The following is a 17,053-nucleotide window of genomic DNA, read 5'->3' as shown; positions in this document are numbered from 1 at the left end:
CACTAATCGTTGGGTTCTCAACTAGACGAAATAAGTCATTTGACTGGGGGAGGCCAGGTTTCTCAGAACTCTCAGTATTTCTAGGTGCCCTTAGAGATTTCGAGGGCTGCAGATATTCTTGACCTACCTGTGGCAGACACTTTCGGTTCCTCCGCCCTCCTTCACAGAACCCTGCTCCCTCCAGATGTCCTCACTTTTCCAGAGGAGGCTGGCCCCATCGCCATTCCAGGAAGGGGGTCATGACTGCGTGCACCATGGGAATCCTATTCTTGCCAGTGATTGGCTCGCATATGAGCATGTGACAAAACTGTGACCAATGAGGCAAGGGGAAGTCTGCTGGGGGGAGGAATGCTTCTGAGACAGGTGTTCTTACTTTCCACCAAGTCAGGAGGAAAATAGTATCCCTTTTCTCTTTCTAAACGTGATGCCAGGGACTGCCGATGTCATCTTGACGCCAAAAGCAGAGCGAGGCTGAGGACAGAGCCCATCCACCAAGAGGGAGAGCCCACAGAACTGCAGAGAAGCAGAAAGAGTGGAATGCCACAGTGTATAGTATCCCTATCTCCCACTTCTTTGGGGGTTTTCTGCAGAAGCATCCTAACCCATGCAATAATCACACCCTGGAATGTTCTAGTCAGGAAGTTAGGAAGTGTGAATGCGTTAGGCATGGTGGTGTCAGCATGAGAAAAATTACACGCACAGGATGTCCCAGGGACAGTGTGTCTTTTGTTAGGGAAAGCTTGGCCAGGGACATTAGCAAGTAGGAGGACCAACGTATAAAATCCACACCTGGAGTGAGACGTGAGGGCAGCTGCAGAGGCCAGCACAAGGCACAATACCTTGCCCACGTTGTCGCAGGGGACCCAGGGCAGCCAGATTTCCCCTGAGGGAGGACACAGAACAACAAATCCACTGTAGCCCATACCCACTTCCTCCTCTGGGTGCCAAGAAAATACTGCAAATGGGACCTTAAGGAAAGAACTAAGGAAGACGTTTCAGTACTTGCTTTGCCTTCACACTCGCATGAATGGGTATTTATGTGGATTTTGTGTGGGTACCCATCTTAGCTCTCCCATGGGGAGAAAGAAAGAGGACAGGCCATGAACAGGTTGAAGGGGAGCCAGTCATTCTATAAATTCATACAAGCCTTTGAAGATTGAAGCCTGCCCATGAAAGTGATGACCCAGGGACTCTGCTCCCCAAAGATGCCAGTCTCTATCTCCATAAGCTCCCCACCAGAGCCAGATATTCCTCCAACCAACGGGAAGTCTATCTTGCTCTAGGAGACTCTAAACTTGTGGGGAAAAGAGGATTTCTACAACAACCTGGTACTCAAAACCAACAGGTCTTTTTAAAATGCTTATTGACTGGATTCATTGTAGTGAACTATATGTGGTTCTAGAAAATTTCATATTTGTAATATTCATATTTTACATCTGATCTGATCAAACACATTTTTCTTTACTTGTTCAGGGTGAAAGTAAGCACTATCAGAACAGCTGAGACAGCTGTACCCATGTAATAGTTTAGTCTTTCTAACAAAGTATTTACAGTACAATACTGTGATCTGACATGATCAAAGGGTGTCAGCTCTTTGATTAGAAACAAAAAAAGAGCCAACAGATGATACCCTTGGAAACGTTTGCACATGCATCCATCTAGTGGGGCATGGAAGAGAGGAAGAGCGGCATCACTGCACTGATAACACTCAGCAGCACCACGTACACAGTGGGAAACTTGGTTCCCAGATGACTGCCGTTCCACTTGGAGGGCATAAGAGCTGTGCCCAGGGCTTGAAAAGCTGCATAAAAATCTAATTAACTAGTCATGAGAAATGCATTAATTGCTTTGTCCAGGATCAGCAGAGACCTGCTGCTGTCCCTCATTTTTCAGCCAGAGGAGGGAGGACACCGTGGCCTTTAGGGGACACTGGGGAAGGAGGTATCTGCCTAGTGCAGGTGGAGCTGACCCTGCGAACCAGCCACAGAGAACACCTTTCTGTGGAACCTTTACATGAGATCGGAGGCTGGCAGCAGAAAAAGATGAATGTGCAAACAATAATGGGAAGAGGAGAGGTACCTCCATGTGTTGATAAAGATATCAGTGAATATTGGAGTGAATGCCTCCTATCTGATTACAAGCATCCTTTCCAGATAGGATACTTAAAGATCAAGTATATTCCAGTCCTTTCACCCTCTCATGCCTACTCTATTAATTTTTTTGGCCTCTTTTAAATAACGGGTTTACTGAGATATAATTCACACACCTACAATTCACCTCTTTAAAAGTGTACAATTCAAAGTGTACACTTTTAGTGTAATCACACACAGGTGCAACCATTATCACAATCAATTTTAGAACAATTTCATCACCCCCAAAAGAAAGCCATACCCATTAGTAGTCACTCCGGTTTCCCTCCAACCCTCCCAGCAGGAGGAAATAACTAATCGACTTTCTGTCGCTATGATTTGCCTATTCTGGACATTTCACATAAGTGGAATCATACAGTATGTGGTCTTTCTTAGCTGGCTTCTTTCACTTAGCATAATGTTTTCAAGCTTCATTCTTGTTGTAGCACGTATATTTTATCCGTTTCAAACAAATTTCTCTATAGCTCTCCCTGTTGAACGCTAGCTTTACTACTTATGTTCCTTGAGTGTTCACTATTCGCTCCTGAAAAATGCTTGTGAACTACAAATAAAGTTTAAAAAGAAGTCCTGGTTCAGAAAAGTCTATGTAATTTTTCTGGGAGTCTCCTATTGCAACTAAATGCAAATAATCTATATTATCAGTTTAAAAAATACTAATTTTCTAAAAATCATTAAAGGAATGCAGCTAATGTGAAACAGTGATGGAATTTACATCACTTACAGAACTGATTTACATACAAGAGATAAAAGAGGGACTATAGCGGCATTCCTTTGATAGACTTGGGATACTGACATATTCATTTACTCAACAACTAGTTATTGAGTGCCTACTACATGCCAGACACAGTTCTAGGCACTGGGAATTGACTGAACAAAACAGACAAAAAATATCCACCATCACGGAGCATGTATTTTAGTGATATGTGATAAAATCATTTAAAGAAAGAAAACCAAGGGAATAATAAGCAGGAAGTTCAAAGTAGTGGTTACTTTGGAGGGAGGACGCGGTGGGGAAGGGGAAGGTGGGACGAATTGGGAGGTTAGATTTGACATAAATACTCTACCATGTGTAAAATAGATAGCTAGTGGGAACCTGCTGTATAGCACAGGGAGCTCAGCTCAGTCCTCTGTGATGACCTAGATGGGTGGGATGGGGAGGATGGGAGGGAGGTCCAAGAGGGAGGGGATATAAGTATACATATAGCTGATTCACTTCATTGTACAGCAGAAACTAACACAACATTGTAAAGCAATTTTACTCCAATTAAAAAAAAAAGAAAGAAAGAAGGAAGGAAGGAAGGGAAGAAAGAAAGAAAGAAAGAAAGAAAGAGAGAGAGAAAGGAAGAAAGGTGGGGGAGGGAAGGGAGAAGGGAGAAGAGAACCCAGGAAGATGCAAGGGAACAAAGTGTTTTAGGTTGGGTGGTAGCTCTCCTTATGTGAGTTACCTTGCTGTGCTTTGTAACTTGCATGTATATTACAGATATTCATTTGCATATATTGATTATTACATCAAATTTGATTTATAAAAGAGCCACTCTTCTGGATTGGAAAGTATAAACAGTGATGTGCCTTTGGATGAGAGATTTGTCCAGGCTCATTTAAAATGTTTATGGGAATATGGGATGCACAGTGGAGTCTCACACTGAGTGGAGAAATTCTAAACTGGTGGGATTACACTTCAAGATTTTGAAAGGCTGTTGAAGAAGAGCAAAACAATATATTTAGAAGAGATTTTTCCAGTTATATTAGATGATCATGAACTCTGGATGATCAACTTATCACCCAGGAAAGGAATCTATGGAGCATCTATTAGAATGGGAACTTCATGAGACCAGAGATTTTTATGTTTTGTTCACAAGTTTTCAAGTTTCTTTCACAGACATGTTCCCATTTGATTCTCACAACAAGTATTATTAGTCCATTTTATGGATGAGAAAATGGAAATTCAGAGGGGGCCAAGTTAACACAGCCGTTGGTGCTAGTGTTTGGGCCAGATCCCCAACTTCACAGCAAGTGATACATGACACATCACCCTTGAAGTCCAGGGTTCAAATGAACCCACATTTATTTACAAAGCCTAAGAATGGATGTTAAAAATAAGTTTCAGAGAGTTACATTTAAAGCAATAAAAAGAAATACAAGTCCACTCTGAGGACAGAAAATGGATGGAACTCATTACTATAAGAAGAAGCACAAGCTAGAACTACATATGCTCTCAGAAACATGTTTACATGAATTCCTGAATGACAGGTTTACACTCAGTTATTTATGAAAAATAAGATATCTGCAGGGCATCTCTTCCCTGAAAGACTGCTGTGCATTTTTACAAAATACCCCTTAATGTTATTCCTGGGGTTAGAATATAGAACCAGATAAGTACAGTGGCAATTATTATGTTCTTGTGACAAATTACATTGTCTAGTTCCAAATCATGTCTTCCGTTCATAATTCCCTAGGATTTGCTGTGGTTATGCTCCTAATCTGAACCTGATATTATTTCAAGAGAGTTGACAAAGCCGCTGTCAATTGCTTTTTCCTCTGAGGAAGAACTCACATTTGCTTTAAAAAAAAAAAAAAAAAGAAAAGCACGTGGGTTAGTTTGGTTGCTTAAAACAAGCATAGGGCTCTCACAGGGACAAAGTTCAACCCTCAGGCATAGTAACATCACATAAGAAAAAAACCCTCTCTGCCCAGGTTACTGACAGTACCTTCAACCCTAGATATGGATCACGAGGGAGGTAACCAGAGGACACCCGGATTGAACTCACCAGACCCCAAACGAGAACCTAACTGCTCACAGCACTTCCTGAAGGAAACATCATAATGCTCTCTTTGCATGTGAAAGTCAGCAAAATAGTATTATTTACCCAATAAACATGGTTTTACAGTCTCACTGTCTGCAGGGACAAACACTGTAGAACAAAATGGCTAATTTTTCTGTAATAAAATGAATTTGAATGAGCAACTTAAATCAATATTAGGCAGCCAAATTATGTGTATTAATATCTACACATCATTAGCAAAATCCCAAGTGAATTTTTTCATTACCAAAAGTAATGCTAGGCTTGACTTTTCACTTCCCTTGATATTAACATACATTTGGCGGGAAATAACTTTTGTTTGAAACCCAATCCACTTTGGCTTTCTGTGTATACATATACACATAAACACACACATACAGACATATACCACGTGTATACACGCATGTATACACATATGCATACTCATGGCAAGAAGCTTCAGGTCAAGAGAAAATGTGTTCCTTATTCTCTCAGCTTCTCTTTCCAACTTCATAGCATTATCGCACGGCAGGCTTTCTTTGGAAAGAGGGGTATACGTAAAACTCACAAGTAAATATGTAAAGTCTAGAACTATCGTGAAGCAAAAACCAAAAATAAACAAAAAACAAAGCACAAAACCTATATAAACAAGAATCTGATGAAACTCCCAGTCTGTCCCTCTCTATAGTATTTCATTTCAAAGTCACTGTACAGACCCAGAAAAATGAAGGACGTCTCTCAGTGTCTGAGACTAATCCAAAACAGGGACTTAAGAATCAGGGCTGAACTGGACCTGGGGGGAGGTGGGGGGAGGGTAAGTTTCTGGCTTGGAAAGTGGACAGGACGGCAACCATGAGAGCCACTGAGGCAAGCAGCAGGTTTTGTATGGTAGATTCTGTGAGAAAGGCTAGAATATTCTCACTGGAGTTGTCCAGACCAGTGCTGTCTAATCCAAATATAATGTGAGCCACATATGTAATTTTAAATATTCTGGCAGCTACATTAAACATTTTTAAATAAGTTTCTTAAAATATGTTTTCTTTAACCTAATATCCAAAAAATGTTATCATTTCAACATATAATCAATATAACAAAGTTATTCATGAGACATTTTACATTCTTTTTGTTTTGTACGAAGTCTTCAATTCTGGTGTGTATTTTAGCTTGCAGCCCATCTCAGACTAGCCACATTTCAAAGGCTAAATTGCCCAGGTGGCTACCATATTGGACAGTGCAGGTCTAGGTCTTGAGAAGACCCTTATAGGTCAGTGTTGCAGCCCTCATACTCTAGTAGATGCTGCAGAAGGTTTACCCCCAAAACCATGCTCCCTGCTTCCTGCTTACTTGCTGCCCCAAAATTGATCTTTCTCAGGTCTATTCCTTGGAAGCAAAATTATTTAAGAAAAAGCACTTTACATTGTTAGAGTGGCATTATGTGAAATAACTAAGAAGTGCTAGGTTTCCTTTCCTTGAAGAAGATAGTGTTCAGCCAGGACTGAGGGTAGAGGGCAATGATGGGGCATGATGAAATTTAGGTACTGGGTCTCTGAAGAGAAAAGAACTACGTAAGGTTATCACCCAAGTGATTCTGTGATTCATACTGCCTGAAATTTGTGATCTGAGTTATGTCAATAAAGAACAAGCATTCATGCCACAGGCTTCTGGCTAGTGTGGTTTCTGAGGCCAGTGGCCTCAACATCCACATCTTTCTTGACAGTTGCTTGACACTTGAAAGATACCCTCCACCTTTCCATATTTTTGTTCCACTTGAAGATGGTAACAGAAGTTCAAGGAGGAGGGCGGCTTCCTTTTCATAGGAACTGTAATGTTCCTGCATCTTATATGCATGCACTTCCCCCCAATTAAATGTGCTGAAAATTCCAAAAGCTAACTTTATTTTCCAAAAACCAGTGCATTTTCTTTGCCCTGTATGTGGGCTTTTGCAGAAGCAAAAAACTTCTAGGCAAATGGTTTGCTGATGGCCAAGTTGGCAGAAAATCTTTTAAATAGCATAGCTTAGATATGCCACTAGCAACCTCAGTCCACACATTCACAATTTCCCTATTTTCTTTATAATTTTGGGGAAGAAATGCAATTATAAGATCCAAACTTCTTCTGGAAATGGTATTTTTTCCTCTTTGAGGGTGAAATTACAACTCACTGTGGGTTTATTTCAAAAAGAAATGGAGCTGCCATTAAGGAAACTACAGACCATTTTTTAAAAAGCTTGAATCAAACTTCAGGACTAGCAGTGTTTATCAACATTTTAATTACTCTCCCCAACATTATATTCTAGCTGTCATTCCACAGTTTGCCTCAAAGTTATGAAAAAATTACTTACGAAAAGCCAATTTGCAAAATTAGTAAAATCCAACCCAAGCAGCACAAGGAGCAAACACAAGAATGGGAGAACATTTTATCAAATTTTCTATCCTTAGCTAATTAATTTTACGTTAGTAAAGTCCCTGTCTTAGAACTTCATACCCTGTCTACCAGTGTTGCCCAATAGAATCTTTTGCAGAATGGTGGAAATGTTCTATTTCTGCGTGGCCTTAATATGGTAGCCACTAGCTACCACAGTAGTACCATGTGTACTACTGAGCCCTTGAAATGTGCCTACTACAACTAAGGAAATGAATGTTTTTAATTTAAATTTAAATAGCTACATGTGGCTCGTGGTTACCGTATTGGACAGCATAGCTATATATAGTTAGGGCAGACACCAGATCACTTAAGTCTCTGTCTCTGTTGACACAACAGCCTTGAGTTCTAAGGCCCATTTAACATACAAAGCACTTTATGACTTCTTTGTTGAAAATATTAAATAATTAAATAGACCAGCCTGTATGAAGCCAGACAGGAAAAACATCTGCGAGAAGTTCTCTAAGGATGATACTACTCTTTAGGATGAGCCAGGAAGGAGGATGGAGAATGATGTTCTGGAAACGTGGGTCCTAGACTACAGTTCAGCTCTAGCCCCACCACCAACTAGCTGAGCGGCACTGGGCAGTTCCTGGAGTTCCTTGGACCCTGATTCTCTTGCTTATACTATGCTGGCATCTTCTAAACAACCTCCAAGGTCCCTCCTTGGTCCAAACCTACAGTGAAATGTCAAGTCAATCCAGGTCGGGAGAAAAAAAAAAACAGTTCTCAGGTAGAAATTGTTACGTGTGTTCTGCCTGAACTGCTTCTGTAATTTCAGCTCCTTTATGCTTTCACTTAAGATATAAGCTAAGAAATAGATATTCTGCTGCCTGAGGATTCAGAATCTGGGAGTTTCATGAGATGATAACAGGACTTGATATGCTCACACAAAATGGAACGCTTTTGAAATGCCAGTGAAGAAAATCAACTGAATGCTAAGTAGTACTTTTCTTTTTTTGCCTCATTTTTTTCTTTCACTGAGAAAATTTTCAAACCTTTAGAAAAGTTGCAAGAATAGTACAATGGATACCTATATACCCTTCACCTTGCAAGACTATTCTCAAGTATAGATACTCACAAGTCCAATATCCTGGGTGTTCACTCTGAAGAGTAATGACTTGGTAACAACTCCCAGTTCGTATCGCTGGTGAGAATAAGCTTTGGTCAGACTGAGGTGAGGGTCTGGCTAACTACTGAGGGCAACAAAATAAAGCACAAGTATGTAACTGTATTTTCTCTGTCAACCATGAGCATGGATTTCAGCGGTAAACTCTAATGTCAGCAACTTTGTAAATAGATAGAAATGAACCAACCCCTTATGTTTCAAGAGGGAAAAGCATGATCTTTGAAATTAGGAAGACTTTGCTCTAATCCTATCACCTCAAATCCAAGCCCCATCCCTCTCTGAACCTACTTCTTTGTTTACAAAATGGGATATAATGTCTACCTCAGAGAAATATTGCAAGAATTGTGTGAGATAATGTAAACAGAATGACACGTAGCAGCCATTCAGTAGTGTTAGCTGCTTTTACAGTTTACTAAGCATTTTCCCAAACAGTACTTCAGGAATGACAACCCCATGGGATAAATTCGTCAGATATCGCTATTTCTGGTTTACAGCCAAGAGAACTGAGGCTCAGAGATAGTAAGGGAAGGAGAGAGGGAAAAGAGAATTGGCCTCTAATAAGCAGGCGTGCTGGCCAGGTCTGCAGAGGGGATGCTTCTATCACCTCTGTCGATGCTCATCTCAGCTCCAGAAACAGACTCTCACAACTGCAGTTTGCAGCGAGGCATTTAAGGCTCAGAGGGGCTAACTTCACCAAAGACCACATAGCTAGCTAGTTGGTTTGGTTAAGTATCTGGTTAAAGTGCCTATGTTAAGGGTTTAGGAGCCTTGGTAAAGGGTTCAAGGGCCTTGGTTAATGGTTTAAGGGTCCTGGTTAAGGGCTTAAGGGCTCTGACAGAGGATTTAAGGGCTTTGGTAAAAGGTGTAGGTGCCCTGGCTAAGGGTTTAAATATCCTGGTTAAAGGTTTAAATGTCCAGAATCTTCTGATTCCACGTTTAGGGCTCTTCCTACGACATCTAATGAAGACACATTTCAGAAGGCGGGATCTATCCCCAGCTCAAGGAAGCAGACTGTTTCTCCAGATCTGTTTGATTTTTTTTTTTTTTTTTTACATTGGAGTATAATTGCTTTACAACGTTGTGTTAGTTTCTGCTGTACAACGAAGTGAATCAGCTATATGTATACATATATCCCCTCCCTCTTGGACCTCCGTCCCACCCACCCCCCAGCCCACCCATCTAGGTCATCACAGAGCACAGAGCTGAGCTCCCTGTGCTATATAGCAGGTTCCCACTAGCTATCTATTTTACACATTGTAGTGTATATATGTCAATCCTAATCTCCCAGTTCATCCCACCCTCCCCTTCCCCTGTGTCCACCCATCCATTCTCTACATCTGCGTCTCTATCCCTGCCCTGCAAATAGGTTATTCAGTACCATTTTTCTAAATTCCACATGTATGCATTAATATATGATATTGGTTTCTCTCTTTCTGACTTACTTCACTCTGTATGACAGACTCCTTCCACATCTCTACAAATGACCCAATTTCGTTCCTTTTTATGAGTTAGTATTATTCCATTGTGTGTGTGTGTATGTGTGTGTGTGTGTATATATATATATATATATACCCCACATCTTCTTTATTTATCCATTCAACTGTTGATGGACATTTAGGTTGCTTCCATGACCTGGTTATTGTAAATAGTGCCGCAATGAACATTGGGGTGCATGTGTCTTTTTGAATTATGGTTTTCTCAGGGTATATGCCCAGTAGTGGGATTGTTGGGTCATATGGTAGTTCTGTTTTTAGTTTTTTAAGGGACCTCCATACTGTTCTCCATAGTGGCTGTATCAATTCAGATCTATTTGATTCTGCCAGGCAACTAGCATCTAGCCTCTCTCCTCGACAAAATGCTCTCCTCCACAGGCCCACCAAAGGCATGGGGTGATTTGGCGGCCTGCATAGTGAGTGGGCGATATCTCAATTCCAGGAAAATGATCAATGTCCCCTCTGACCTGAGGTGATGATGACATTTTAAATAAGGTTATTAAGTGAACACCTTTCTTAGAGAATGTCTATGGGAACTCAGACACTGGATGATTGAAAATAACACTTTAAACTGTGGAGGTGATACTGTGAATGGGCTGAAGTTGGGTGACTTTGACAGGCCAAACTGTTGAAGCAAGGCCATGTTGTCATTAGGCCATACTGTAAAGACTATATTAGAAGATTGGTCCCCACGAAGGTGTTCAATTAGTAATAAATAAATGAGGGAAGAAGCAGGTTATTTGCACAAGCAGCTGGTGGATGGCTCTCCCCCAGTGCACACATGCCATCTTCAGCCTCAGACCCCAGTGGACAGCCACACGGGTCCCCCTGGCAGAGCAGACTGCACGTGGGTTCAGCACGTTCCAGCTGGGTTTTCCTCTAGCCATGGAAACTTTAAATAAACCTCTGCTTTCGTTAGTAACTTTGAGACACATGAGTGTGTTCTGTCACACCCACCAGCCTGCACCAGAGATGGAGGCATCCATCTTGACGCGCTGACCAGAATCCATGCGCGAAGCAGAACAGTAGCTGCCTTTCCCACTGAGCAAGCGGAAGGAGAAGCAACAAGGTGCTTGGAGGACTGGGAAACTATTAACAGTAAAGTAGACCAAAGGCAGGGTTTCTGGAAACATCTCTAAATAGAAATCTGACCACATCATAACTGATGAGAAAAGCAAAAGGGAGAAAGAAAGAAAGAAAGAAAGAAAGAGAGAGAGAGAGAGGGAGGAAGGGAGGGAGGGAGGGAGGGAGGGAGGGAGGAAGGCAAGTCAGCCATTCATTTTGAAAATTCAATGACATATTTTAGGAGCCATGAAATGTGAATACATTCATAAAAGATAAATCATGGGTGAGTGATAGCTGGGTGCTATTAATCTTATGTCTATCACTCAGTTCCTTTCTCTTTCTTTATATCTAACTATCTTGGCAGGAATCTTAACGTTCTGGCAGAAAACGCTTTCCCAAACCATACCAAGATGACACTGCTCATGTATAGGTTTTCCAATCCTAATGTCCGGTTATTTTCACCATTGTGTGAAAACAGGAGACCCTGCAGAGCAGCAGACGGCCCTCAGCAGGACTGACACTGGGGCCAAGCCCCAGGAGGCAGCGCAAAGAACACATGGTTCAGTTAAACCCCACAGAGACTGGCCTCAGAAAATACCTGGGGTTTGCATCCCCCAAAAGTTGAACAAATGTCAAGGTCATTCAAAACCCTTCATAGGGTTAGTGGGAGTGTCGGGGGGGGCATCTGGCATTTTAACAAAAGTACACAAATCAGTGGGCCTTTGTCAAACACTGCAAACAAGCTGTCATGATTAAGAAGAGCCTCCTTTTCGCTCAGATTTTATATCACTGGGTTCAACTCAGGTACCACAAAGTACAGTGAAAATCTAACAAGTTAAAATAAGCTGTGGAAAGGTCACCAGAAAAAACAGCAAAAAAACAATATTCTTCATCTGAGTGAATGATTTCTCTCAGGGGATTAACTTTTAGCTTTGTGATTTAAAAATATTTGCAGTGTTTTTGAAATTGCAATTTTTTTGTGCACACGATTTCAAATAAAGGTGATCAAATCTTCCTGCCGTTCTAGGTGATTGAAATTAAATTGCCAGCAGTTATCACTAAAACAAAGGTAAAGATATTTTGCTTACACATAACTGACTATTTCTGAAGTCTAAACGACCAGAAGACTTCTCAATGTGAGTGTCTGTTTCAACAAAGATACCCTGGTTTGTAGTATTGGATCCATGGAGTTTCTAATTACACATATATAAGGCTTGGCAGCATTACTATAGTTCAATTTTGCCTTCTGCATCTAGGAATGTGAAAGATTTGTATATGCTGCTGGTTGTGACTCGCCAATAACAAGTAATGAAAATTCCTATTTATCATTTCTAGGATCAACACCAATTTGACAGCAGAAAACGGCATTACTTACCTGGCACACAATTACTGTTGTATAGAATCTGGAAAAATAAATCTCTCAATCCATTCAGGAATGTTCTTTTCCCAATTAAGGTTTCAATGACTCTGCACATAACACTGATTTTTACCTTTTTCTATTTGCATTTTAATTTCAAAAGTCCCTGTCGATTTCATTTCTATAATACAGTATGTTTATGTTCTCAAAATCTTAACAACTTCTTATCCCGGGAGTCCCTTTATTATTTAATTTTCTACTTAGTTCAGTTACTGGAAAACATCTCATAGCTTCTTTATCTATTACTTTACTTGAGTTGATTTTTTTCGTTACTTTGTGAAATTATCCATTTGGTGATCACATGACTAATGTGCAAAAAGTTCTTATTTCAATTATAAAAGCAAATCTAATTCATGATTATTAAGAAAAGTATTTTGCAAGTCAACCACTGTTTATTTCAGAATATAATCAAGTACCACAGGCTAGATTAAAAACTTAAGGATAGGGATTTTTCTCCCCCGATTTAAAATAATACAGGTAATCAAACCTTCCTGCCAATCTAGGTGACTGTGAAATTTAATCACCAGCAGTTATCATTAAAACAAAGGCAAAGCAATGTCTTTTACACATAATTGAATATTTCAGAAACAAATTTCTAAAGAGTTCTCAGAAAATGTATTTAAAAATTAATTTTAACTTGATTATTTCATCTGTTGTGTCTCAGCTGGTAATGCAGAATAAATGAGATGCTTGGGTGATGTGGTCCAACAACAGCAGGTAAGAACATATTCTCAGGAAAATCAAATAATTTTGAGCTTAATATGAGTAAATTATTAGATTTTTACTCTTCACACAAATCCATCCAAACCTAAACCTCCCACGGCTATTCCTCTAAGAGAGGTTTAACCCATGGTATTCTATTCAAGTTCACCTCTCCATATCCTGGACACTACAGAATCAACCGTTCCTTTCTCAGGGCTCAATTGCCCAAGTATGTCCTAAGGTGTTGGAGAGCTGTGCCATTAAACCCATTGCTACCTGAGCAGAAAGAAAGTGTCCTATATCGGCACCAAAAGTGAGTGATCTGGTAGCTCTGTGCATGAGGCTGCTGATGGGCCTATAAGCACAACTGTCCAGAGAAGAGGAACCACCAAGAAAACGGGTCAATAGCCCTAAGAAGGGAGTTGAAAATTAGGCAATGAACTTCCCTATCTCCAGACCTTTGCCTAAGATCTTACCTCTTCCTGAAATGCCTTTCCCATGCTCTGCTTTTTGAAAACATTCCACTCATCCTTCAAGGCTCAACTCATATGTCACCCCTACTGACCCCTCACAACTGAGGTCATCACTCTCTTCCCTGCACTCTCCTCCCCATAATTTATTTTATCAAAATGGAAAATAGATTGCTATTTGCTTGTCCATCTCTGCTGCTGGATGGAGAGGGAAAGGATCTTGATGCATTTTTCTATTCCATACACTTGGGATTATGCCTGAAACCTAAAAGAAACTTAATAAATGCTTGTTTAATGGAGCTCAAACCTCAAGACCAAACTTAACATGCAACGTAAGAGGCAGATTTGATGTGTGTTGGACTTATTTTTGTACCTAAAGTCTGAGTCAGTGAGAGCTTTCTTTTTCATTCCTCCAAGGAACAAACTTTATTCACACCAAGCACTTATTAAGTGCCACACCCTGTGCTAAACGCTCTATACACATTCTCTCACTTAATCCCCAAGACATTCTTATGAAATAGTTCCTATTATTAGCATATCAGTCTCATTTATCGATGAGGAAATTGAGGCTTGGAGAAGTTAAATAACTTACCCCAAGTTACCCACTGCTGGAGCCAAACTCAAGAACAATAATCCCAGAACTTCAGAACTAGAAGGAATCCTTTAAATTATCTTCCTCACTTAACGTCCTTGAATCTGAGGCTTATAACTTACTGCCTGGCACATAGTAGGCCCTCCAAAACGGTGATTAATAGATTGATGGAGTGTCCTAATTTTTCAGACTCTGGCCTTTGCCTGAGAGAACCCAGCTGCCACCACAAACAGGCTCTATTCTTTCCTGCCCAACACCTCCCACAGGTGTGAATTGCTTATGTCACCTGAATTATTCATGATCCACACGATGGTAAGTGAGTTTAAAAAGAGAATTCTGGCTCTCAAATTTTTCAAGACAAAGTGCCTGATTAATTGGTGAATTAGCCAATATAAGCTCATGGCCCATGGTTGAGTCATACCAAAAAATATACCTCTGCCCACTTTTTGAATTTAAGCTTTTGCATAATTTTCCAGTTTCCATTAGGATTTAAAACAGTGGTAACTAAAGCAGAAAAGAGAACCATCACAAGCATCTCTATTCTATCTACAAAGCAATTAACATCATCTAAAGCTTATACTGTGCTGCTTCAAACCCATGTATTCTTCCTAAGGTTGAGTTAGGTTTTTCAATAACATTCCTTAAGCTTAAGGAGATCTTTCATCAAGATCTGAAAATTCAGATGCCACAGCACCTGTAATTTATACCATCAGTAAATCATGTGATAACACTGCCTTATTGTCCTTTATCCTTTCTTCTTTCCCTTCATCACCTCTCCCCCACCAGTTCATTTTCTTGTGGGCCATTTTCGGAGAAGGATAACCATATGCTAATCATAAGCTAACTTCACTGTGTTTTAAATTCAATGTTAGTCAACCAAAATGAATTGAAAAGCAGCAGCAGTGGTTTGGGGGTACTAAAAATAAGCTGTAGCATTTGCTGAGTTCTCAGAATTAAAACCACAGGCAGTCAACTTGTTGCTGCTCTTAATAAGATATGACTGTTCTGCCCCATTGGTTGCTGCTACCAGAAACTTCAACTACATCGTACACATAACAACACTGTGCTTTTCATTAGTTGGCAGTGATCAAGAAAGGAAGTGCTATTTCCCTGGAACTAAAACCTGCCAAAAAAGATAATAAATGGCTTTCAAGTGATCACCTTGTTCCACGTCATAACTGCACCTTAGTCAAATCACCTTGCATTTATGATTTAATTAGTCACATATCTAGAGATATGGTTCCTTAATGCTTGGCTTGCTGTCCAATGCCTCCAACAAAGTGTTTCTTCCTTTGAGTTTAATTTTTGGGTAATAATTTAAAACACACACACAATAGGAATTAATACAATATTGATATATTAAGCATTTCCATTAGGACTTCAAGACCTTCTTGACCCCCGAATACTGTAAACTACACTAAATGTCTTATCAGTTAACCCTGTACGGTTTGTCATTAAAGTTTTCAATGACTAGAGAGGTAGAAGAATTCTACCTAATGCATCATCCTGATTAGAAACCTGTCATACTCAGAATCCAGTGCGTCTGCTTCTATTGATTCCTACTCCTTCAGATTCATTAGCAATTTTTTCTCTTCAATTAGACCCGCTGTTCAACGTAGAAAAGCTGAAAGAAGCCCTTCCTTCCTCAGCCGCACTTGGAAAAAAAAATATGTATGCCTGGAAAGTAAAATCACAGAACGTATTCCAAGAGGCCACAGAGGAAAGTCACACACACACACACACACACACACACACACATACACTTGCACACTTGAAAACGGGCAAATTGTCAGAGGCTGGGCTCGACCTCGCGTCCCCTAACTCGCTTCGATCAGAACCAGAAAGAGAATTACCTCTATCTCAAACCCATACCCCAAGCGTGTGTCTCCACGGAGCTAATTTCTGAAACAAACAAAGAAAATCAAGTCTGCGAGAAGCGAGGGTTTGCTCCCCCCTGCCTTGAATTTGGACGTCCAGCGGAGCGGGCACCGCACACTCAGCGGGTCGGGGCGCCCAGCGTCACCCTAACCTTCTCCGCCCCGCCAGCCCGGGTTCCAGCGGCGCCAGAAAGTGCGAGCCCGCCCCTGCCCGGTTCGCTTCTCGCCTGCTGCTCCCCAAATCCCCAGAACCCCCGCGTCTGCACACTAAGGGCGCCCCGCTCCCCCACCTCTGCGCTGTCAGACGCCAGGCGCGGAGGTGCTGTGGGCACCGAGGGTGCTGGCCAGCCAAACAAGTGTCATACTGGCCGCCTGCCCTCACCCCGGGAGAGCGGGCAAGACGGCCACAGGTAGGCTCTCTCCATCCCAGAGTGCGGGGCGAGGGCAGCGGGCGACAGACCCAGCGGGGCAATCTCGCCCGACGGGCTGAAACTCACCGGAGGACACCGAGGAGCCGGACAGGCTGGAGTTGCTGGACGCTGCCATCTCCGCGCGCCCCGCGCGACGCTGCTCGCTCAGCCCCGGTGCGGACGCCGCCGCCGCTGTCCTGGCCCGGCAGCTCGCAGCCTCCGCGGCCCCCAGCCCATGGCAAAGTCCTGGGGACGCGCAGAAAGCACCAGCCTCCGGACTCTGCCTGCACTTCCTGCTCCGCCAGATGACGCGCTGCTGCCGCCGCTATTTATTTGTGGTTTCCGTCACTCTCGGCGCCTTCGCACGCTTTTCTCCGAGTGTCGAGGGTAGGTGGGAGCGGAGGGAGGCCGAGGGGCGGCTGGAGCAGACGAATCGTGCCTCCAGCTGAGCCCCAGCTGGGGTCCGCGCTCCCCAGCGCGCGGCTGGGACCAGGGCGCCCGGGCGGCCCCGAGCCGCCCCGCCAGCTCTCCGCACCCTCCCCCCGGC

At 42.0% G+C, this 17,053-nt stretch overlaps 1 protein-coding gene across 1 annotated transcript in view; it reads right to left on the bottom strand.

Annotated features, from left to right (window-relative positions):
* Positions 1-16,729, bottom strand: part of CHN2 (chimerin 2) — a 323,464-nt gene extending 306,735 nt beyond the window's left edge. Inside the window, exon 1 of the mRNA XM_061198631.1 lies at positions 16,594-16,729. Coding sequence (XP_061054614.1) covers positions 16,594-16,642 — 49 coding nt within the window. The 5' untranslated portion in view covers positions 16,643-16,729. The remainder of the gene's footprint in view (positions 1-16,593) is intronic.
* Positions 16,730-17,053: the final 324 nt, after the last annotated feature.

Source organism: Eubalaena glacialis, chromosome 8 (assembly GCF_028564815.1).
Source record: "Eubalaena glacialis isolate mEubGla1 chromosome 8, mEubGla1.1.hap2.+ XY, whole genome shotgun sequence".
Classification (NCBI taxonomy): Eukaryota; Metazoa; Chordata; class Mammalia; order Artiodactyla; family Balaenidae; genus Eubalaena; species Eubalaena glacialis.
This window is presented reverse-complemented; position numbering and strand designations above follow the sequence as displayed.